General features: G+C 35.5%; 1 protein-coding gene across 3 annotated transcripts in view; it reads left to right on the forward strand.

Moving 5' to 3' along the window:
• Positions 1–26,189, forward strand: part of RALYL (RALY RNA binding protein like) — a 193,460-nt gene that overhangs the window by 68,025 nt on the left and 99,246 nt on the right. Inside the window, exon 1 of one of the 3 annotated variants that reach the window (XM_008493528.2) lies at positions 18,528–18,627. The exons of the other annotated variants lie outside the window; for them this stretch is intronic. Within the exon in view, the coding sequence (XP_008491750.1) occupies positions 18,591–18,627 (37 nt within the window). The 5' untranslated portion in view covers positions 18,528–18,590. Of the gene's footprint in view, positions 1–18,527; positions 18,628–26,189 lie in introns of those variants that run through there. 3 annotated transcript variants of the gene reach the window in all.

Genomic DNA, 26,189 nt, shown 5'->3' on the forward strand with positions numbered 1-26,189 from the left:
TGAATTGATGAGGTTCTTTTATACAAAAGAAAATAATTAGAAATGTCATTACTAGTTTATTTTATTATTATTATTATTATTATTGAGATCCATTCAAGCGTAGAACATTAAGATAGATGTGGAACAATTTCCAATATGCATTTTTCCATGTTAAGGTTTTCAATATGCTTAGCACCTGATCCAATGTTTTCCAAATTCTGTGTAGATAACACTCACTAAAGAGTGCTAGTCACAGTTACAGAGACTTTTCTTTTGTACTTCACTCAAATATAAGTCTTCATTTTTAAAATCTATTCACTATTTTGTCTATAATATCCAATAATTAGCTTTTTTTTCTTCCCCAAAACCCATATCCATAGGAAAGTTTACTGAAAATCTCTTCACTAATCAAACCTAAGGGTAGAGAGTTCTGTTGCCACTTGAGGCCAGGCAGTTTTGTTCATCTTTTCCCTCTTCTCAGACTGACATCCACACTCACTACTGCACTCTCTAAACACTGTAATAATGTGGGGGTTCAGTGACCACATTAATGAGAGACAGAGAAGATTCCCTTTCAGTCCAGCTGAGTGCACAGTACTATCATGCAGCAGAAATATTAATCTAAAATTTTGGCATTGCAACAAAATGCCTGGGAGTTGATGAGAGCGTAGAAGTAAAAATACAAAAATTATAGAAATACCTTGTAGCAGAAAAATAGCTCTGTTTCTGCTGAAAACCTCTTGATTACTGTTCTAGGGATTTTTTAGTTGTTGGTTCTCTTACATTGTGTGGCTAATGAGAAAGTGTTGTTAGAGACTGGCTTTTAGAACTGTTGCTTTTTTAAAAAGCACCAAAGGTTCAGATAAAAGCCTTATAAAACTAGAACTAAAGAATACTTAAACTTTCTTGAAGTGTGCCTGATTACTTATGCATTTTAGAGAAAACTTTTAGTTAATAAGCTCTCATCAAGATCATAGTTACCTTGAACCCCCTGATAAAGACCTTGATGCAAAGTTCAATGATGTTTATTCAAAAAATTTTGCCTATTTCAGCAGAAAATGCACCTGGAGCTGTTCTGTTCTTCCAGGCTTTCAATTTAGTAATGCTTCTGCCTAGTGCTAGTAACTCTGTATCCTTGGGAAAGAACTCTTGCTCAAATTAGGTGTTTTTTTCTGGTCTATTATGATTTCTCTACAAATCATCTTCTGAAATTAAGATTGGTTGAATTCAGGCTAACAGGCTCTGATCTCAATCATTCACATGTAATTTCCAGTGAAATTAGCGTGTGATGTGGGGGACGACAAAGGAACATAGATTTTTTTAAACGTGGAGGCTAAAATCTGGACTTTAGCCCTGACCATTCTGTTTTTCTGACTCTTTAGGAGGTAACTTCTATATTGGTATCTCTCTTTCCCACTATTTCAGCTTATGACCTTTTTCAAACTTTCCCCATTTTGTTATAGTGTCCTTTACAAAAATGCCTGGGATGCCCCATTGAAAAGACATCCCTCAGGCATTTCTTGCTCATGGACAGGTAACTGAAGATCAAGAACATATCTTACCATCGTGAGACACAGAACTCTTCTTTAAAGGCAGGAAAGATTTCACTTTGTAATGAAAACATGCCTTAAAAGACGTAGACTTGTCACCAACTGTCTGCCTTTTCCATTTGTTTCTTGACAGACAACTTCCATTTCAAAAAAGTAACTGTCAGTGGAGTTGCTGTGATATTTGAGTCTCATTCAAGTCTCTCTGTGGAAATGCTTATGTCTTCAGTTTAAAAGTAACTGAGTTTTCTATTCCTCTTATTTCATCAGAATATTGGATATTTTTAACACCCCAAATTCATTTTGTCCCTTGAAGCAGGGAGTGCTCTGGGATAACAGTGTAGTTGTTTTTCCCATGGTTAGCATGGGAATTACTGTTATCATAAGAATCAATATATTTCCTACACATCATGCTACGTCTCTTAGATAAGATGTAAAACTGAGTCAATTTAAGTGTCTTCAATTGCTATTACTGGGCTCATGGCTGCCTGAAATTCTCCAATAACCAATTAGTTTTTCCTTAGAATCATATTATCGTAGAATGTCATGGGTTGGAAGGGACCTTTAGAGATCATCTAGTCCAACTTCTCTGCCAAAGCAGGATAACCTAGGCCAGGCCACACAGGAATGAACCCAGGAGTTTGGAAAATCTTCACAGAAGGAAACTCCATAACTTCCCTGGGCAGCCTATTCCAGTGCTCCATCTCCCTCACAGTAAAGTTCCTCTTCACATTAAGGTGGAATTTCCTGTGTTCTAGATTAAACCCATTATTCCTTGTTTATTACTGGGCACATCACAGTTATAACTCCAACCAGAAATTTCTGACTGTGTCAACTACCATATGCACAAAGCTCAGAGGAATTCTTCAGGAAGAATTTTTTACTTTGGGAGTTGCAATGGGAACCTTTGTCAGCAGATGGCACTGAAGACAGCTCTGTGACTGAAGCAGTCCTTAGAGCAAGAGTATGGAGGTTTAGGATTTTATTCTTTTTAAATTTTTCCTTCAAGCAAAGTTTCAGAGCTGAAAGTCAACCCCCTCTTCTGCCTCTAATTATCAACTCTTTTGATGCTGTGTCTGTCCCATCACCCCTGTGTCACAGATGCAGTTTCATGATCCCTATTCCATAGGTGAAAGTCAGGCAGCTTCCAAAAGCAAACTTTTTTTGATCTGTTAAAGTGTGCGTCTTGGGAAATAAATACATTTCCTTTTGTGTTTGATGAGGAGGATAGAAGGGAGATCAGGAAGAAATTTTGCTGGAGAAACTTATTTAACAAAGCCACAGAGTGTCAGAGGGAGAGATTTAGAGAGCTTGGTCAAGGAACCTTCATAACTAGCTGAAAGCCAGGTTGTTTTTCTTAGAAGTACTTGCCTGAGACACTGAGTGTGATTATTCTGAGCTCAGGTCTTAGCCTGCATTTCATGGGACCTTTTGAATCTCACACAGAACCTGAGAATCCTTGCACCTTCAAGCCCTCAAAGAGGACAAGCAAAAGAAACAAAAACATGGGAAGATAATCCAGTGAAGACATCACCTTTATTTGATGGGTTATACAGGCAGCACTGAAGTATAATTGTGTATATATAATAAGATATATAATTATAAGATATATATTAGATATATAAGATATATAATTAATATATAAATTTAACTTAAAAAGGCTTTCACAAAAATGTACTCCCTGTTGATCTGAACTGCTGGATACAAAATGCTTTGAGTGAGATAGGTTTAGAAAAATTTAACTAAAACTGATCTTCTGCCTCATTTCAACTTCTCCAGGGTGTATCATTCTTTCTCACTTTCTCTCTGGCTCATCACATTCAACAGCTTCCACTTGCACTCACATAGTTTATCTGATGTTCCATAGGGTCTAAAACTTAAACTTTAACATTAAAATTTTAACAGTAGTAAATTTTAAATCTGGTACCTTAGACTACTGTTACATAGAGTTTTCTTTTGCATGCTGTTTTATTTGATCCTTTATGGGCATCAAATATGCATCTGGAAATCCCATTCCATGCATATTTCTCAGTTTTGAGAAAACATGAGTTTTTAATCTAAATTTAGCATATTGTTTAATTTTTTCAATAGCTTACAGAAAAATGAGGAAAAATATTACAAGAAATAAAAGTTTTATATATTTAGCTATAAAAGGTGTTTCCCAGTCAAGTGTTAGACAAGAAAGGAGTAAAAGCCATCTAGTTAACATTAACAGACTTAAGAGTATATTAAAGATAGATGCTAGGAATTTCTTATGTCAACTGTAATGATTAAAGCAGGTGTCAGAAAAGCAACAGATTTTCAAAACATTAGTATGACAAAAAAAAAAGAAACATATAAAAGACCAAGTTTCCTGATTACTGTGCAGCTGACAGATGAATACTTAAAGTTATGTAAGAATAATTTTTTGTAATAAACAGACTGGAAAAATAGTATTTTATATAATTTTTTTATTATTATTCTAGAAACAGCAGAGGGGGGAAAAAAAAGAGAATTTTGAAATCAACCTAGGAAATCAGTGAAATCTAATCACTGAAGGACTAGGTATGAATATCAATGACAGATCAGTTTCAAAACACAGAAAAAAATAACCTCACTCACAGAACCAGAAATGATCCCACCTCACCCATCCTGGGAAGTTGGTGCAATGGGTAGAAATTGCTACCTTAATGTAAAGAAGAAGCAAGAAATTTCTTTGGTGCTAGATTTCAGGAACATCCTCAACTTGCAGATGAATGAGCACAAAAGGGACCAAATGTCAAAGAAAACAACCTGCCACACAGCTCTGAGTATGGAAAATGGCTACAGGATTTTGGCCAAGATGCCATGAGGTACAGCTTAAAAAAATAAAACATCACAAATCAAGCCCAAACGAAATAGCCACTGCTCAATGTGTATAGGAAATCACCTTTTGCCCTTATTTGTCTTTTTGGTTGACTTGCCTTAGGTTTTTATTAGAATGTTCAGAGTACAGATGATTTATATTCTAGATTTTGAAGCTCACTGAAGTGCAGTTTATTTCTAATCTGAGTAGGAAATTATGAATACTTTGCTGATAAATCTCTGTAATAGTCTGCAATTTGTCACTGTAAAGAACTTAAATTTTAAGGAAAGAAATATTATCATCTTGGTCATGACTGAATTTTGATTTGGAGTATCTTAAATTTGACATTCATATCTCCATTTCAAATACATTACTATTTTTTATATAAATGATGAAAGGTTAAAGGTTAGATGGATCTTTTCTGTTAGTTTCACTGGACAAGATGGTACAAAGTTAACATAGGTTGCCTCTCTGTGTTTTCCAGTTTTTTACAGATTAGGCCCAAGTGACATGTATTGGTGTATTAATGGTGCATTTGCCATTATGATAATTTAGTTATACTTTTCCTTGGCTTTTCTTTTTTTTTTTTTTTTTCCCTTAACATGTGATCTCAAGAGGGATCTGTGATCACTGTTTAAGGGTGTACCACTTTATAGCTACAATTACTGAGGGAACTCCTGAAAGGTTCTTAATTTAAATTTAGACACTTGTTTTTCAGCAATTTTCTGAATGGCTGCACATTAGTATATTCTAGTGCAGTTATTGTGGAAATATTGACTCCACTGAAGATTTCAAAACTACTTCCAATAAGATGCTTTTACCAAAAAAGATTGGGCAGTGAAATAGCATGATTACTCATATGTTTAGCCAGAAGTACCATATACGAATTATATTTATCCCTCTGTTTGAAAGATTAGACTATTAAATTCACTGAATTGGAAAATTAAGAATTGTAGGCCAAAAGTACAGTTAATTTAAATTAAAACAATTTTGATTATTTTTCTGAATTTATGCTGCATAATGTAGAACCTCCTCCATTACTAATGCAGGCAACAAAGCCATATAATAACCATTAATTTAAAACAGATGAAAATTTGACTATTCTCTTTATTTGGAATCCATTAATGAAAAATACCATGCTCTTGTACCTTATTGTATAGTTTCTGTGTGATAACTTTAAAGAAACACAATCCTATTTCCCTTTCACCAAAGTTAGGTGTTTGAAAGGTTATTCAATTTATGCTATTCAGAAAAAATTTCTCTATTAACATTTATTTAAAAATTTCAGTAACCTTTATTAGTCTGAATGAGGGCTGCTCAACAGACCTGCATCCTTCTAGCTTCTTTAAAAATGTTAACAACTTTAAAAATATTTTCACATGTTCTGCTGATGTCCAATAACTGGGGACTTAGTGGCACTGTTCTGCAGAAAGGAATTTAAGTGTAGAGAAAAATTACTAAAAATCCATTTGGCAAGACTGTAATTCTACACTGGACCCTTCCATCCAGCATATTGATTGCCAGCACCTCCCCTCCCCATTCAGTCACATATGCTTTCTTTTGACTGATGTTAAAAATATTCAGCATTAGAGTGTTGAAAAAATTCATATGACAACAATTCTTCAACAATATTTCAGCATATTTCAGTTTTCTGGTCCACATTACATCTTGGAAAAAGTGTAGTGTTTTCTTCAGTGTTTTATATCAATTACCCCTACATCAGCTTTTCATGTGCTTTCATTTTTTCATTTACCAGAAGTCGCTCAAAGTGTCAATCATAGTTTTCATGATGCGTGTTTTTAGAATAAAGTTGGACCAATTTTGATTTTATTGCAAGTTTGACATGATCTTGCATTTCTTCTTCTTTGCCCTTTACAAGCACACAGAAATATTTGCCAAATGAAATCAGTCTGCTTGCTTTCTGGGAAAATCCAACAGTGCCATTGTTTTCCCATTTAGTCTTTTGCCAATCTCAAATGAAGCCCTCAGAAGCACAGTGAGAGTCTCAAACCACCAGGAAAGGCAACTTAGACTAAGCTCACTGCCAAACAGAAAAGCAAAATAAGATCTTCTCATGCTCATTTTTTCTTGCATTTGATTCCAAGTGCATCAGGACCTTTATTCTCCAAACCTCAGTTCATAGATATCTGCATCATAAGTGCTGCATCCCTCCCAAATAAATAATGTGCAGAGGAGCTGCCTGTTTTGTGAGTGGAATTATTCAGGTCTGGGATGTATAAGACAGAAAAATTTCATGGTACTGGTTTTCATTAAGCATAATATGCATATCATATAATGAATGCAGATTGGCTTGGGTCTGCGTTCCAAACAGTAATGTGTACGTGGCCTTAAATGAGAGATTTTGACTCAGTGTAAATTTGAATCATTCATAGCATTTTTTTATGTGTATGTAAAAAATACTGCAGATTAAGGTTTTGTCTGATTTTAACTAAGCCAAACATTAGAACACTCTGCCCAGGTTGAGTCACCATCCCTGGAGATGTTAAAAAAATATGTAGACATGTTGGCATGGTGGTGTGGAGTTGATAATTTGACTTGATAATCTTAGAGATCCTTTCCAACCTTACTGATTCTATGATTCTATAATTAGCCTCCCACAAAGTTTAAGATTCTTGTCATACTTCAGAAAAAAAGTTCCCATTTTAGTGTATTTTAATCATAGTTCTCTCTTCAGTAAATCGTTGGTATGAGGTAGGAAAGAAAACTTTTGAGAGGACTTGTATCTTTTCTTATCTTTTCCTTTTAGAAGTCAAGGTAGTCTCAAGCTGGTTTCTGAAGCTGCCTTACTCTTTCAGTAACAGCAGGGGGGACTTACATGTTCAGTGCAATATTGGTTAAAGTGAATCCTATGAATATTAGCTATAAAATAATTTTTAAAGTCTAAACACGAGCAGAGATTTCTAGTTATAAATATAGTCTAGATATAAATAGTGAAAACTAACACTGCCTTTCTTAAATCCTTCTCCTTCTGAAGCATCACCAATGATTTCCTACATCGGTAAAGCCTAATTTCATTTAAAAACATAAGCATGCTTTTTTCTACTGTAGCTGAGCCAAGAAAAAAAAATATTGAAGATTGGAAGTAGTCTGTGGAGAAATTTTTCCAAAAATTAATCTAAATATTCCTGTGTTTTCAATATTTTCTCTGAAGTGGCTACCTCCAAAAGCTGCTATTCTCATGATATCTGAAATTGTTTTATTCTTCCAGCGTGCCACAGAAATGGAAATAGAAATCTTAGCAACTGAATTCTTCATTGTCTGTGATTTTTATCTGGACTTCAATATAGAATCTTATATATATGCACACACGGTCTTAACTTGATGAGAAAATAATTTTCCTGCTAAGTCTACAAAGGGATAAAAATATTCTTTATCTTCTCACTATACTGACATCCCTTTTCAATCTTTTTCAGGTCATTGAGAAGACACTTCTGGGTTTTTGGGTTTTGGTGACATATTGAAAAGAATTGCTATCTGCACTTTTAGCAGTTAATTCACAGTATACTCTGTTATTTTGTAGTAAAACCTGAAAGTGAGAAGCATTAGTCTTTCCAAGTTTCTCTTACCTCTTGTGGCTTTTAAACACTCCTAAGATATTTGAATATCCGGAAAAAATTTTTTACTGTAAGGGTGACAGAGCCCTGGAACAGGCTGCCCAGGGGGGTCGTGGAGTCTCCTTCACTGGAGACATTCAAAACCCGCCTGGACACGTTCCTATGCGAAGTGCTCTAGGTGGCCCTGCTCTGGCAGGGGGGGTTGGACTAGATGATCTTTCGAGGTCCCTTCCAACCCCAAGGATTCTATGATTCTATGATTCTATGATTTGAAAGTACCATGCAGAAACATATTTTGGTGCCCTTTATTACTAACAATCATTATTTTATTTCTTTAAAATTTTGTGGGTTTAGCCAGAATTTTTAGATGCAAAATGTGTTTCAAATATCTGATAGGCTTTTCTCAAATGGGTAAAAAACATGTTTAAAGATCTTCATTGAAAAAGTAGGGCTTTGCACATTAAATGCTACATAACACTATTGTGCCGTATTACCAGTCTTTATTAAAAAATTTATTTGGGCTTAAAAGAAAATGAAAAATTTGGCGTGTTAAAATTATAGTGAATATCTGCTGTTTCTATATAGGGTACCATTGACACAGAAATTCTATTTGATTTCACTAAAATGTTTAGAGAAGTTATTGAAGAGCTGATATACTTGAAAACCTGAACCCATGAATCCAGGTGGTTCAAAACATATGCAACACCACCACAGGCATTCAGCCTCATTTATGTCATGGCATGAACACTTCCACCCTGTCCATCCAGCAGTATAATTAATATATTAAATTAGATCTATCAAGAAATTTAATGTCATAATTTCTTGTTAGCACTTTCCCAGCACTTCCAACCTATGTAGTAACATACACATGAGCCCCTAAAAAAAGAAACCATTAAAAGTAGGAGCAGTGAAGTTGGAGTCACACTGGTTCTTTGCACAGAGTGAGCAGAGCCCTGTGATTCAAACAATATTCTTGTACTTGTGCCAACAGCATGACATCCTTTAGCATGGTCTGGTGGTGAATTGATATAATACAACTTTTTCCATCACTCCAAAAATCAATCTTGTTCTACTTTTCACCTCTGTTAAAGGTCTTATTCTCCCTCTCAAGCCAGCCATTACACAGATTGATTATGACTGAAATTGTCTTGAGTCCTACACAATGAGAAAGAAAGATCCCATACAATGAGAAAAGCAAGTGGAATGTTTTCAGCTTTCCCTTGATTGTTGTTATAAAAGCTTAAGTCTGAAATGAAACGTTGAAGCAGCAACTGTTCATTGGCTGGAGCATAAAGCATCATCAGTTTGTACTGCTGGGAGCCCTGAATTGACATTTTAAGTGCCTCATTTGTTCACAAGGCATTCTTTCTCAGTCTCTCCATGTTCTGTTTTGTACACCAAGTGAGGCAAGGTTCACTAGAGTGAAAAACTGAAAATGCATTTTGAATTTGTTTTAATGCTTTTTTCAATAACATACGAAAACCTTAAAATAGGCTTTCATGGTGCAATGGTGATGATAGCAAGCAGTTTCTTCGAATGGTTATGTCTGAAAAACCTGTTTGAGGTGCTGAAGTACTTCTGAGCTCTTAAAGACAATCAAGAGTCATGAATTTGAGGTGCATTTTTTGCAATATTTTTGGGTTACACAAGAATGGATTCTGTGCTAAAGGTTTGTCCTGTTACATTTAGAACGCTGAAGTGTCTCATCAGGGTGATAATTAACATGAACATGAAAAGGAAAACAGGGCATCTTTGAATTGCACACCACTCTAATCAAATTGGAATAGATATAATCTTTTGCAGAATATGACACAGAGGATGTAATTCCCATTAAAAACAATCCTCTTTATTGAAGTGGAATGATTTTGTTACTTAAGCAGAATCAAGAGAGATTGATAGAAAAATCTCTCTCAAAAACTCCATCAATATTCAGTACTTTGTTAGGACTGAATGTATTAATGTATGAAATGTATGAACATTTTTATTAAATCCACAGCTGAGCACTTGCTAGTCTATTAAAAGCTTAAATAGCTTTTAATTCAGCAATGCTGCTTTTTCTCCACACTTGGTATTTGTCCATCCAACTGTCTTAAGCATCCTCTACAGTCTACCAGATATGTGGTGGTGGAAACTGGTGCCTGCTAAAGACATTATGATTTATTTCAGATTTAAGAAAAACAACTAAAGAAAAGGTTCTATTACTTAATGACCTTCTGAGAATTTTCCACTAGGAATAAGAAAATATCCAGCTGCATAAAAACTATAATATTTGAAATGCTAATTCTAGACTCATGAGCCAGGCTAATGAAATTCTCAAAGGACTATTATCTAGCACAGGTAAAAAATGTTACTGTAAAACTAATAGCCTTTCTTCTGCAATTTTGTATTACATGAATATATTTCCAAGTGCAGGACTGTGTTCGTGTTATGTTTAGGAAAATCTGTGAACTCTAACTTTAGTATGTCATTCAAAACATTGAAGATCATGGTCATTAAAAGGATTACTGCAAGGTGAAATATCAGCAAGCTTTTCTACTAATACAGTCTACAGACTGAATTACTAAGAAATAGTTTTTATGATCATCATTTTCATTCTTGATTATATTAATATAAATTCTGAAGAAAATAAATTTTTGAGAGGAATCTTAGTTTATATTTAGTAAAAAGTTTTGGACACAAAACTTTTAATCCCTTTTAGTGGAAGGAATGTATGTTTTAGTGCCATACTCAGAGAAATTGGAAGCAGAACATCTCTTAATACGACCCCAGTTGTTAAACAAATGCTTAGAAATAGCGTGAAAATAACTAAGCATAGTTGCTGGGTAGTGGCGGGCTCATCAAGATGAAATACAGATAATAAAAACTTCTGGTCAAGTTAGCAACCAAAGCAGAACAGAAGAGAACGTATCAGGGCTAATAAAACCTGGCTAAAATCCAATTCAAGATGAGATGGAAAGTATCCAGGACTTAGAAAAACAAAGCGTAACATTAAAATTGCTCAAAACTAAAAGGAAATGAGACAATGTCACGGTTTAACACTGGCCCGGCAATTAAACCGAGTAACAGACGCTCTCTATTAATCTCTCTCTCCTCCCTGATAAAGAAAGGCGAGAGAATAAGGGAGAGAGACTTATGGGTTTGAAACTAAACTACACAACTTTAATGAAACAGTAATGATAAATAGGAAAAAATTACTAAATATATACAAATATACAGGAAAATGGAAACCAGATTCCTCCCCCCTCTCCCCCCAAGTAACTCTCACATCACCACCAAGGCTGCAGGGCAGCCCTGGGAAAGTCCAGGCTGGACTCCTGGAGTCAGCAGCAGTCGGGAACTGGAGGCAGGAACACACAGAGATGGGCTGGCATGGATCAAGACCACAGGCAGAAGAATGGACGGAATCTTTCCAGGATGCTGGGTGAAGGAAGGGAAGCAGGAAAGGCAGGAAGGGCAGGCAGCCAGAAGCTGGAAGCAGGAAATCTGGCTTGGCCCTTGTGATCCCTCAAATTTATGCTGAGTATGACGTGTATGGGATGGAATACTCTGTTTGGTCAGTTCTGGCATCTATCTTGTCTGTTCCTCCCCAAAGGAGGGCTGCAGGTGGGACCTTTTTATCCTCCTGGAGGATAAAATGTTCCTCACAGCTGAGCAGTGTCCTTGGCTCTGCATAGCAGTCTCTAGCAGTAACTATAAACATCAAGTGTTATCAATCCCAGAAGCAGACACTGTCTGAGAAACTTGCTGTTAATTTCAGCAAGTGCAACTACTTACAAGAGACTTAGCTAAAAACAAAAGTACAAGGCAGAAAATCACCTTTATCCTGGCCCAAACCAGGACAGACAAGAACAAGAGAACAAGTTTGTCAAGAAGTGAGATGGATTAGGAAAGAAGCTGGTCTAAGATAGGAGTGATAGACTTGGATTTTACACAGCCTGTAAAGCAATTGAAGAGTAAGAATGGCATTTCACTGAGTTTGATTTGCCATTTTTCCACTTGCCAAAGCAGAAGAGGTGGTTTTCCACTGTAGAATTTATCGCACAGAATATCGAATTCTGAGCCTGAAGTTTAACTGTTTTTTTCAGACAGATATTCAGAAAGGAATATCTTATTATACATGCTTCAAAATAATAGTTAAATGTTCCTCAGATGAAGAAACAGTGTTATCACTACCAGTCTAAGGGGACCTGTACTTACTGTGTTCAGTATTTATTTTGAGAAAAGGAAGAGATATCAGGCATTTATAATTGCATTATTCAGTTTGGAACTGGGAAAAGAATTGAATTAGCCAAGTTTCAATCAAGGGCTATATGAGACCCTGTGACTAATGAAGAGGGAGTTGGATCTGGAAAAGAAGTATCAAAACTCTCTGGTGTCCCTGTCAATCTTTGGATCTGGGAAGAAAGTTGCAGAATGGCTTTTTTAAGAACCATTATTCTTGATTGCAAAGTGGAAGTTTCAGACTTCCAGCATAACCATGTATTCTAGCTCCTTTGAACCTTGCAGGAGTTACCCAAATGTAACTGAGGATACAGTGGTATTCTGAAGTGTTTTTATCATGTGTATCAATATGTTCTTGAGTTAGTAGGTCAGTGTCCATAGCTGGAAATATGCAGAGAAGGATTGAGCCACAGGTGAATCTCATTTGTTCCCAGATGGAGATGACACTTCAGCATCAAGAGCAAAATTTGATCTGACAGGATTCCCTCAAAGTAGGCACTGGACCTTAGATACCTCACACTCTTTGGTATAAATTCTCCCCATGTCATGCTATTGCTCCCCTAGGAATCTCCATCAATATTAGGTTGAGGGACACAATTAGACCAAATCTTGGCCAGTGGTGGACCTTATGATGATTTCAATTTTATCTGGACACACAGGAAGAAATTACAAGATTTCATCCTAACCATCTCCTAGGGAGGCTCCTCTGAGATCATAGAATCATAGAACTATTTCACTATTTCACTTTAAGGGACCTTAAAGATCATCTAGTTCCAACACCCCTGCAGGGATATATCTAACTTATTCTAAAATCTTCCAGTGATACAGAGTTTTAGTACTTATTATGTCATGTAGAGCTGACTATAAAAAAGATAGTTTCCAAACATCTAATTTAAATTTCTGTTCCTACAGTCTTTGTCCATGACTCTTCTAACCTCCAGAGACAAAGCAAATGGCTTACTCACTAACTCTTCCATCCTTTTTTTGTATGGTTGGCTATTGGGTTTTGTTTGCTTTTTTTTTTTTTTTTTTTCCTTTTGTGTGCGTGTGTCAGCCTTTCATGTATTTAAGGACTACTATGAAGTACCTCTTCTTAGTTTCTAATCTTTTAGTTCCTTGAATTTCCTGACTTTACTAACAGATAAAGATTTTACTTTCAGCCCTACAGATCTTGATTGTAACCTTACGATTGTAGGGAATGACACCATAAACTCTGGAAATTCTTAGTCATAGTAAAATACACAAATGCTTTTCTAATGATCCTGTAATGAACCTGAGAAAGAAGATAGCAGGCTTTTTTTTAATAACTCTGTGATCATACTGTGACATCTGATTAAAAAGAGCTTAGTCTAAAGAGCAAGGCATGACAATGATTAAAGATAACTACCACTCCCTGACATCCTAAAGAGTCCCTCACCAGCTTGCTTGTAGATCCTTTTTAGGTACCGGAACATCAAAATAAGGTCTTCTCAGAGTCTTCTTTATTCTAGACTTAATAACCCCCGACTGTCTCAGTCAGTCTTCATAGGAGAGGTGCTCCAGCCCTCTGATCATCATTGTGGCCCTTGTCTGGACACGTTCCAGCACATCCTTATCTTTCTTGTAATAGGGGCTCCCGAAACTGGATGCAGTACTTCAGGTGGGACCTCACGAGAGTGGAGTAGAGAGGGACAATCACCTCCCTTGATCTGCTCTTCTTGATACAGCCCAGGATACAACTGGCTTTTTAGGCTGCAGGTGTACACCCATATATCATGTTGAGCTTCTCATCCACCAGCATTCCCAAGCCCTTTTCCTCAGGGCTACTCCAAAACCAGACACTGCCCAGCCTATATTGGTGCTTGGGATTGCCTCGACCCAGATGCAGGACCTTGCACTTTTTGAACTTCATGAGGTTGGCATGAGCCTACTTCACCAGCCTGTCAAGGTCCCCCTGGATGGCATCCCACCCTTCAAACTTGCTGTGGGTGCACTCAATGCCACCGTCCATGTTGCCAACAAAGATCTAAAACAAGGCTGGTCCCAGCATGGATACTTGAGGGAATCTGCTTGTCACTGGCTTTGATGTGGACATGGACCCACCGACAGCCCCTCTTTGTGTGCAGCCATTAAGCCAGTTCTTTGTCCATGGAGTTGCCCATCCATCAAACCCATATTTTACCAGATTGAAGACCAGAATATTTTATCCACATAATTTTAATCAACAAAATCAGCAGTGGATTGGGTACTAACAACTTGTGACTTTGAAGATATACATGTTACTGTTTCTGCTTTCTCTACAATTCCTTCTGCAATCAATCATAGTCCTGCAACAGGTAGGATATTTTCTCCTTCCTCCACTCTGAATTTCAGTGGTTCTCTATAGGGGTTCTCTTTTCCGCATGTGTCCCTCAACACATGCAGAGTCAAGGCCTGAGATCTAAGATTGGGACCACTTTGAAACAACGACCTTAAGTATGAAAAAGCCAGAGAATGAGGACAGTTATCAGAGAGAGGGCAAATAAAAAACTCTTTGGGATGGGTTCTGTTACCTGTGTATTTGCCTACAGCCATTTAAGATGTATTTGGATTTAGCAGAGTGCTCAAGAAGGTTATACATTTCATACAGGTCATGTGCCATAGTTTATGACACTCTGTGGATGTTTCAGGTGCCATCAATCAACAAAGCATTGGTAAACAGCAAAGTTTATACAGTTGAATTGAGACTTTTAGTCTATGGGTAACATTTCAATAAAATTTTCCTTTTTAAGAACTCTCATCAGTCTTATTTATGGTCTGCTTCAGGACTGCTGGCCAGGTTTGTCATCTCTTGATAAGCATTCATGAAATTCTGACTTACTATTATAATCATGAAAAGTAAAAAATTTGCTCTTTCTTATTATGCTTGTCACAGCACTTTCAGTATTTCAGTGGTGTTGGTCAGATTTGGCCAATATTTTAAGCTCTGTCCTTATTTCATCATAAAGGGAATAAGTTATCATAAACCTGCCTTACTAGATAAATGGCATTTCTTGGTAGAGTGAATTTTATTTATCTAATGTAGCACCATGTTAAAAACATTATTGGCTGATGTTTGTCCAAATTTTTACCAGGTGCACACATGTCGAGTGCATAATTTTAATGCATCAGTTCTATTAAGGAGTGTTTCTTACTTGGAAAAGGTTAAATATTGATCCCTGTATATATAATTTATTTCAGGAAGAAAATTAATCTATATTCACAGATCTAATATTTTCTTAGTTGACATCTTGAAAAGAACCACAGTGGTAGCCTTAGAATGATATTATCTAAAAAGACTTTTTGGTTTGTGTTGAATTAGACACTGAGAGACAGAACATACTTTAAGCCTCCCCCACCTTCCTTTTTTTGTCTAAAATCTGCTCATCAAAAACCAAGATCATGTATACAGCCCAGACTAAGTTTATTGATGACTAATAAATGACATTCAAGTCAGAAGTTATATTTGTACAATATCTGTATTTTCCTCTGCCTAAGAAAATGTTTGTGAAATTTATTATTGCTCCTTATCGAAACCTGTAGGGTGGGGAGGAGAGAAAGGTGAGAGATGATATAGAATGTGCAGGTGTGGTCATTATTAATTCTTCTACCAATAACAACAATGAACTGACAAAATTAATTACAAAAGTATGCTTTAAAAATATTTCAAAATTTTGTAATTATTAAAGAATTTATACCTTTTTAGAAAAATTATATGCTTTATGTGGCTAGGTGATTTTTATTGCTGAGATATTCCATTCATGTGGAAGTTGATTTTAAACATCTGTAATAGCAAACAGTAACACACAGAAACAAGAGGCTACCCACTCAAAGTTAGAGAGCAATTTTTTTTCAATATTATTTTATGGATACACCTAGAATAATTCACCAAAGAGTGTATTTACATTGTTTTTAGCAAATGTACTTCAGTCTGCTGAAGAAATAATCAGAGTTGCAATTAATATAAAACAAAGCCAATAAGGAATGTGTTTTCAGGGATTATTGTTTTAAAATAAATTAATTCCTATCCCATGAAATTTCCGTTTAGTTTTTTGTATTATTATCATTTAATCACCAAGATATTTCCGTACAAATACATTGCTGTAATGGAATAATGCACAAAAAAATAACAGCCAAATATGTGCATTGTTACATGTACAATGTGTAATATAATGTGGAGAGAGAGTAATAAACATCTTGGTCAAACACAAGATAATAATTAATGAAAAATTAGCCCGTCATGATAACGAAAAGGATAAAGTTCCATAGTTAAGACCTAACGTGGGCTGAGGAAAAAGACTGAGAACATCTTACTAAATCAGTTAGTTACGGAAAGAAAAATCAAATTGAATAATAGACATCAGAGCCTTCAGGTAGAAGTAGAAAAAGAGCAAGAAAAAAGAACAAAGATTCCTACACAAAGCCATAAATCTAAAGGGAGACCACAGATGTCTGGTCTGAGTGAGATCACAGAGCTGGCTCTTCTGGAAATTAACTCACAGAAAAAAAATAAACCAGGAAAAGTGTGAAAATATTCTCCATGCATATAAATTAGTGCAAAAATACTGACTTCAATAGATATAAACTGTGCAATGCTGTTTGAGTACATGGCATGTAGGGTCTTTCTACACAGTACAGACATTTGGTCCACTGCTATGGTTAGCAGTGACTTATCCAATTTTCCCTTCTTGTCACTGTGGATGTGCTTTGCAATTTCCTGCCTTTCTGCTGACATCTGCAATAGAGATGATATGATTTCAGCTGTGGCATTTGGAGACAATTGTAGTTGAAATACTAAATAGATCTAAAAAATAAATCCATTGCCTTCACTTTCTTCAGGCTGCACTTTATCCTCACCTATGCTGACAGAAATCTAAAGTGTATGTGGTCAGATTTTGACAGGAGGAAAAGTAGATGAGCAGAGCCAATATAAAGTTTTCATTTCAGCAGCCAGTGTGAGGAAGTGTGAATACTGAAGAACTAAAAGGAAAATGAAACTATTCACAAAGTGAATAATGGTTATACAGGACTTATATATAAACAAAAACCTGAGAGGAAAAAAAGGATGCAAAAAGTATCATTTTAGGTAGTCGGTCATAAAAAAATCATGGCCTTTAATTTTTGTTGTTGTTGTTTTAATTTAATTTTTTTAAAGAAAATAACTAAGTTAATGTTTTTAGCTAATGGAGACTGCAAACTGTTCCTGTCTTTGAAAAGTATTGGATTTTATTTTCTGAAATGTGAAAGACCCTTAAGCTAACAGATGCTTCTTTTTCTTTGTTTCAATGTAAGCTAAAGATAATAACTTTAGATTTCTCTGAATAGCATAGGGAGGTGTTAAGATTACGATGATGAGTTTTCAAAATTGTCCAGTCAAAATATATATTTTTTCATTATTTTACTCTCTAACTCATTGACATCGGTGATATCTGGGATCAAGATCTCAACACATAATGGGCACCTCAAAACAGGACTTTCTTAAAACATTAAGAAATACTTTCACAGTTTTACTGAAGGCATATTTATTGCTGAATGAACTGGAATTTCCACCTCTTTACAGCCACTAGAGTCTTTTTTCTTGAATGCTGTCATACCTTTCATCCCCCCAACATGTCAAGAATTTCTTCCCCTTTAGGAAGATGTCTGGATTCTTTGAAATGATGGCAGACATGTATGTGGAAGATCACACAATGCTGCCACTTTTTTTCCCTGTGACCTTGTGATTCAGGAGATTAGTGGGCAATGAAGTAGTTATAAAAATGAGTAATCAATTGAATGCTGCTTAAATACATTTCCCCAAATTAATTCTTTAAAAGTTATTGAAGAAGTAAACACAAGCATGAAAAAAATACTTGCATTTTTTATATTATCTACTGAATAACCTATCCATGATCTCAGACCTGCAGTCAGGATTTCATTGATCAACATCTGTGAATTTGTTTTTAATTGCAATTTTACTTGAAAATTTAACCCAAAATATTTTCATGTCCTTACATGCATAATTCGAAGACTCTACCTTCACCAAAAAAATAAATACATAAAAAAGATAGGTTTTTATTAGTTTATGAGGTCCTTTATGCAATTTTAGTCATATCAGGGCTTTTTTAAGGAATCTGCATGTCACACTACTGAAGAGCACATTACCCCACCTAGTCTGGTTACATGATTTTATGTGCCTGCCCGATTTTATTAGCTGGTATCAAACACATTAGAAAAGGCATGAAAATATATAAACTTCATCTCTGAGCTTTGTACCAGAGAAAATAGTTAGAGCCAGTAGCATCTCCCCTGGATTTTAGGAAAATGGTACTACCCTGCCTTTCTCTGAGAGATTGCTGGTTACCTTCTGTCAGTGAGCGACTGTCTCACTGCAAAGCAGAAGCACGAGCTCCTCTCTTTTGTCTGTGTTCAAGGCAATTACTTCTTAGAAAGTGGAATTTCTTCAGAATGACTATGTACAAGAGCAAACGCAGAAACCAAAGATGTAAGTAAATTGTGAAGTTTTTTTAATGTTATTACAGAGGAGGGAAAATAAATCTCCAGTTTCATTGAAAACAGTGTTTTCATGGTTAAATAATATCAAGGAAGCAGGAACAGTATCCCCTATGAGTTTTCCCACTCTATCTGTATGCTAAGTGCATGAAAGAACTATATATTATAAAAAAAAAAAAAATCTCAATTGTTACTATGGAAACCCTCAGTAAGTGATTGCTTTATAATATCAACAAAGAAATAGAGATCAAATAGAAGTTTCGTTCAGAACAGCCTCTTTTATACAGGGTTTAATGACTGGCTGGCTGTAGCCATTGACTTGATAGAGCTGACATGCTTTTACTTGGTGGACTATTTTATGTGGTTCCCTTTAGGGAGATAGTGATACAGGAACTTTGAGGGCAGTTATTTAATTTCCCTTCACCACAACTTTCAAAAGAATTAACTAATTTGCTTAAACAAGAGAAAGAAAACCTGGGAGGGGAGGCAAGCATGCATGTGTCTCAGTAGTGTATTTAAGCCACTCTAGCCCTGGACACTCACTGGCTTCTGAATGCATGAGTTTCCAGCCAGGCACCTGTTTGACTTTTTAAATTGCTGTGACATCAGCCAGAGGAATATCAGTACCAATATTGTCTCCTCCAGAACATCATGGAAGGGTGACTGAGGCAAGCAAAAATTAAGTGCTTTGGGTCAGGTCATGGATATTGTGTTACAGTAAGGAAATCTAGCAAGAAACCAAGTTATAAATGGAGAGCATGTATGAGGCTGAGGAAAGAGACATTCCTCTGAGAAAACTGTCATGTGAGGACTGTATTTTCAGGGACAGAGCAGGAAGGAAGAAATATCAATTCAAAATAAGATAAGTTTGGATTTTATTTGGACAGGAGCATTGTTATTTTTCAGAGCTCAAGGGATTTAGTAATATCACCGATCTCTGCTTCTACAGATCTCTTTCAGTTTTTCTTGCTCAAAACAAATGGATTGCTACATGTAGAAAGTTGGAAGAACAGATCACTGATAAAATCTCTGCAACAGAAATCAATCAGCCGATTCATATTTAAATAATATTAATTACCATAAATATTGTGCCCATAGCTGCAGAGAATGAAAATTATTTATATACAGGCAGATTATAATTAATCTAGTTTCTTTTAACATACTAATTACTCTCACTGTTATTATGTAAACCTGGAGCTTTTTCTGTGACCAGCTGTATTCATGCATTCTCTCCTGTTCAAGCCTGACCGTTCTGTACAATAACTGAATTTGTGACTGGGAAGCTGAATTTTTAGGTTTTTTGTAGCAGGGATACAGTCATTCATGAGAACTGCAGGAGATGCTTTTAAGAATTATTTATGAAGACAATCTGTTTTCTTCCTCTTTCCCCTCCACCCTGCTGACCCCAAGGAAAACCTTTGATTTAGCAAGAGAAAAATAAAAAAAAAAAAATAAAAAAAAAATTAAAAAATTGAGAATCAAATTTGTAGTTAGACAGGTGGCTGTGGCAATGTCTTTCTGGTTTTCAAACTGTCTCTAATTTTAAGATCCCAATCAATAAAATATCTCTGTACAACTATCTCTGCTATATACCATTAATGTATATGTGGATGCTTCTTTAATACCTCCCAGCTAATTAGCAACTGCAAAAGTCTTAGACAAAACAATTCTGAGTAATGCTCCTATTCAGATCATTCAAAGGCTTTTTAAGGAATAGATTTCATCTAAGCAATTGCTAGTCTGAAATACAAGGGATAATGGTAGCAGCTGTGATAAAACAGTTGACAAGTACTACATTTTCTGTTCATTACATTTAACACACATTCTATTTCAAACCTGAAGGTATTTTTGGTGGCTCTTAATAAACAATAATAAAAGATATTTAGTATATAATTTCCAGTATATGTAGAGCAAATCTATCTCCTCGCTAGCTCTCAATAAAACACTTGAACAGGGGATATAAAACAAAAGTGAGCTTTGTGACTTTTTCTTATTCAGTGAAGTTTTCCTTCTGGATTTGGTACACTATGAACAATATTACAAGCAGTGCTTTTCTAACCCATTTTTTTCTTTAATGCTTGCAGAAGGATATAAGGCCATTTTGTACTTAGTTTAAAACAAATTAGATTATTTTTTAAAATACATCTACTTATTTGTCTGTACAAATGAGAGAAAAGTTCCCCCTATATTTTCTGTCATTTGCAGCACCATACATGAATCTTCTAAGTTCAAAACTAAAAGTAGTGTTTCAATTTCATTTTACCTTTGGTTTTGTTTTTATTCAAAGCAGAAAAAAAGTAATTAACATGTTTTATTCATTTCATACATGATTGTAACTGAAGAGAATTAAAATGAAATGCCCCAGTAAATTAAGTAGCTTTCATCACTAAATAAACAAGATTCAGAATAAGCCTATTTCTGTCTGAGTGTTCATGTGTACCTTCCTTCACAGATACACAGTCTCCATGCTTACATGTGTCTTCACACCCAGATTTATAGCAAGTTTTATCCTTAATTCAGGGCATTATCTGGTTGAATGCCTGGATTGTCATTTCACTGCATGGACCTAGTGGCTGAGTGAAGGGAAAAAATCATAACAAATGCATTCTTAAAAACTTTGAAAACATGGAAAATATGTGGTAAAACTTTACTGAAATAGAAGGTTTTAATCTTAAACTGACCTGATTTGGGGCTGCAGCTGCTGAGGAGAATGGTCAAGGCAAGCCAAAGAGTAGGTAGCAGTGCACATGGGCATCTTTGCCACGAAGAGGCAGTCATTCACATCTTCTAGAGATGACATGCATCCAAGCCTCCTCTCATGAAGCAGTTATGAGGCATTCATTTTTCACTGGGGTCTTTCTTATAGACTCCACTGCTACAGGAATCAAGACAGGCAACCATACTTGAAGGCAATGACATTGGAAAAAAAAGTTACCTATTAAATAACTCTCAAGAAACTCATATTATAATTACTATTTATTCACAGTTAGTGTAGCATCACAACTTAAATCAGAGACACCTTGTGTATGAGAAGAATGAAAGATGATAATTATGCTTCAGTCTAACACTGTAGAATTTAGCTTGGAAGAAATGTAAGAGGAGAGAGAGACAGCAACAGCCACTGTGGCAGGCAACTGTGTTTTGAGACAGGAGTGGGGCAGCACTGAGGAGATGGTAGAGTGTTGCTTGGAGAGTGGAAAGGCTGGTTTTTTAACTTTTTATTTTATTTTATTTTATTTTTTTTGTTTGTTTTTAGATATCGGCTCATGATTAGCTTTATTACAGGGTATTTCTGAAAAGTGTAAGAAGAGAAGAAACATCGTTCTTCTTATTATTCTGGTGATTTCTCTCTTGTTATTGCAATGATGTCACAACTTTACCACTAATCATCAAATGGATTATGATTCTTTGCCCACAACCCCCCAGTATTGTTTGTGCAGTCTTACTTTTTCCTGCTCACGAAGTGTTTGTAGGAAGTAACATGTTCATTTATTAAAGAGATAAATAAGTGGTAATAAAATGACAGTAAATTATTTTTCAAATATTATGCAGGTAGTTGCTGCAACGTAGAAGGTATGTGGCTGTCACAGAAGGTGACACTTTTGTCTTAAACTAGTGCAGTATTTAGAGATGTGCTGCCCCCAGGTGTCACACCTAGTGTGTGTTTTTCAAGTATCTTTATCTTGCCAAAGAAATTTTTTTTTAATACTGATAAAATCTGATGAGAAATTCTGGAAAATTCCAGAATTTTGTCCTATCAACATTCTTTGATCTCTTGCATTCTGTGCTATGTTTTCTTTTATTGATAATGTCCCACTTGCCATCTCTTCATCATGGATTTACTGTTCTCATCTTTTTTCACCTTTACAGATAGAATAACCACTTTCAGCCTTAAAAAATAGATGTGGCATCTGCTGAGCCCTTTTATATTGTGGTTTGATCAGCCCATGATTACTTCCATCTTTTTGTCTCACAGGGCAATAAAGAGCACCCAGTAGTGAGGCTTCTGATACTTGAAGAAAATAGCAGCCTTTAATATAGTGTGTGTGCTAGGAGTTAAAGTGACTGGAAAAACAAATCTCATTGGGGAAAACAAGTGTAGTTACTGACCCAGATACATATAAGAAAACTCTGCCTCTCTCTTTAAAACATCAGAGATCCAGACAACAAGGGAATATCTCTACAGCATGCTATAGAGACAGCTTTTTTCATGTAAAGCTCTCCTAGAATAGCCCCAGGATATTCCTATAGCTGCATACTTTTGAGGAAGTAGAGTTCAGCACAATCAAGTGTATCAGTAATAAGGCTGAGCAAGAAGACACTCATGACCTGCAGGAGTACAAATGTCATTGAATATTCACGTCACATGGGTAACATCTTTGTACAAAAAAAAAAAAATAAAAATAAAAAAAAAAATTGTTGCTCAAAAGTCAAGGGCTTCAGGGATAGTAGCACTCTTCTCAAGGTTTTGAAGGGAATTCATTGTGACCTGAGAAGGCTGATATGTTTGAAATTATTCACTTCCCAATGTTACTAAACAGTAAAAATTGAGATGTGTCCCTTAGTGAAGCATGAGGGGTAAATGAGCTAGAATTTTTTCTTGGACACTTCCTTAAGTGTCTGTGTAGACTTCTAAAGAAGGCATGATTTTTCTACTTCTAGACTGTACAAGCAAATCAAAATTATTCCAAGATAACTGTTTCAAAAGACATCTTTTGAGAGATTAATAGTCTTACCAAAAGCTTTATGCACATTCTACATTATGCTCTCCACTGCTGTGGAAGTCTGCACAGGAAGAAAAGAATTTTTGTCCCTGTAGAGAAAATACTGGGAGAAAATATTAAAAGTGAGGAGGAAAGCTTGGATAATCAAGAACTCACATCTATGTTGAAAAAGGGAGACAAAGACACAAACAGTGCAAGTACATTCATAAGTTTTTTCTAAATAATTGTCTGATAGCATGAAATGCAAGTGGAGAATACAAGAAATCCATCCAGTCATCTAAGTTTTATGAAGGAGAAAATTAGGGAAGAAAAAACCTTAATAACTGCTTTGACTTCATTAAAAAGTCTGTAGTTTTAATGTGGGAGAGTTCTTTATTTTGCATACGTTGGTAGAATAGTGGACAATAAACAACGATTCAACAAAGTGAATAATTGGAAAACAAGTGAGTTCTCATAAAAATGCATCAGCTATTGTTAAGGATCATTAAAATGGAATTATTAAAAAGATGAACATATGCAAATTGTGTAATTTGGATTATGTGATTTGAAGTGTATTAGGGGAATTAGCAAATGGATGTACTACACTACTGAAAGCTTTTATCTGGAAGGTCATTGAGAATGAAAGAACCAGAAATATAAATATAACACCATTTCCCACATACATAGAGTTCCAGTTCTGAGCCCTGATCAAGGTGGCAGCAAATGCTGCCATGTTCATGAATTACACAATTTCTCACTAATGAAAATGCATTTACTCTGTGTTGGTCAGTCTTCTACAATGAATCAAAACTTACATGTTCTGAGACTGCCCTCCAGTAATAACCTCAGATCTTGAAAAAAAAAAAAAAAGAAAAGAAAAGTTTATTAAAGTAACAATCAACAGGCTGGAGATAATCATAGTCTAAAAAAATCTAAATAGCCAGTTTGGGATCTTATATTGAGCGCAGAAGTCCATTTATTATGACCTATAGGTATATGACTGCAGGCTAAACCACAAATTTTCTGAATGTAACCAGTCATAGAGAGAAATTACTAAAAGTAAATGCCATTTCTCCTCTCTGTCACCTAGATTTTGAATCCAGATTGCTGATCTGTTTTAAAAAATCTCTTTTAAACATGGGCTATCAACCTGAGGACAAATTATCTATTCAAACCATGAAGTACACGTGCAAGTTATAAGGAGTATTACTGTCTTAAAACCTCTAAAACCTCTAAAATTATGGAAATCTTGAAGGGACTCCAGACTTCTTGTATCAAAATCTCTGTATGCTGCTGTAGCAGTACAATCTACCTATCTAGTCAGAAGAAGAAGGACCTTTGAGGGATTCAAATCAGTGAGAATTTGTTGTCACAAGGGAAAATCTGCTGCTGCAGATTAAACCAGTGATAACACCAAACATAGTAGATGTATATTGTCACCCTCACAAGCAAAAATAACAAAGTTTAAAAATACCTTTTAAATATCTCAAATTATTATTGAAAGTCTGAGCAACTGTTCCATGGATATTTAATTGTGAAGCATCACCCAAGATTTAAATGTTACATAAAGTCCACCATGTTATTTTGGCATTCTTTAACTTTGAGATTCTTTAGAAGTAAAAACTAGAAATACTTCTGGATTTTCCTTTGGAAACATTCTCACTTGGCCCTCCATCCACATCCCAGAGGGGACAGGGAACTCAGGCACATTGAATCCAACTTCTATCTATGGAGCATTTGGGATCACATTTTTAATTTCAAAGAGTTCACATTTTGGCCTTAAGATTCTGTTTTTCTCCCTTCCACCTCATTTCTTCTGTGTTTTGGTTTTTTAGTTATTAATGCGTTAAAAATAGGCTGAGATGTCAGAGTGCTGTGGACTCTGGTTACAGATTCTTTTGCCCCTGCTTAAAACTAAGGTAGCATATATTCCTGATTGTCCTTTGGAGAAGTGATCTCTACAAACTGTTCTTGGGTTTTTTTTCTCAAACTACCCACAAAATAAATTCTGCCTAGGGCTGCCTTTTTTGTTTTTCAATAAATAAATAATGAATACATACTGTATATAAGACCTTTTTTTGACCCCAGTGATGTTTAAATTTTGAAATTTCCTTAGAAAATCACCCAAGCAAAATTCTTTAAATAGAACACTCTGTACTCCATATTGCTGATATCTGTCTTATTAATACCTTCTAAAGGCATTCTACTGCTGGTTTTGGTTGGCCTCCAGGTCTGTCAAAAAACTGAATTTAATGTGACCTTCTAACTTGGTTTTAATATTTTCATTCAGATATTTCCTTATGATTTACTGAAGGTTTTGAACAGCTATTTTCAACTTTTTGTTTGTTTGTTTGTTTTTTGTTTTTACTGCAGGGCAACATACACTATCAGCGCAGAACTGAAACCTACTGCCAGATTCTCAATAGTCTCATTTATTATTATCTTTTATGAAGATGATTTTGTCTTTAAACCTACAGTCTATCACTTTTAAAAAACAAATAAATTAGGGAGAGTGTCATAGGCTTAGTAGGGGAGCACCTTCCTGCTTGCCCTCAGTGGCTAAATTAAAAGCCATAGAAAATCTCAGCAATTTAGCAAGTATTGGTCACTTGTGAAATGAGATGCTGTCCTGAGAAACATAAACATAGATTATGATTCCATTCCTGATGCACTCAGTACTGATTTTTTTGGCTTTCAAACAAGGTATAATTTTATAACTTTCACTTAAATGTATTTGATGAGGACTATGTCTCTAAAAGATGTATTCATACCAGTATGGATCTAGCTCTAGCCCTTTTTTTCCTTATTCTGATATTCCCTGAAATTCAAATAGTTTTCAAGAATTAAGATC

Source organism: Calypte anna, chromosome 2 (genome assembly GCF_003957555.1).
Source record: "Calypte anna isolate BGI_N300 chromosome 2, bCalAnn1_v1.p, whole genome shotgun sequence".
NCBI classification, from domain to species: Eukaryota; Metazoa; Chordata; class Aves; order Apodiformes; family Trochilidae; genus Calypte; species Calypte anna.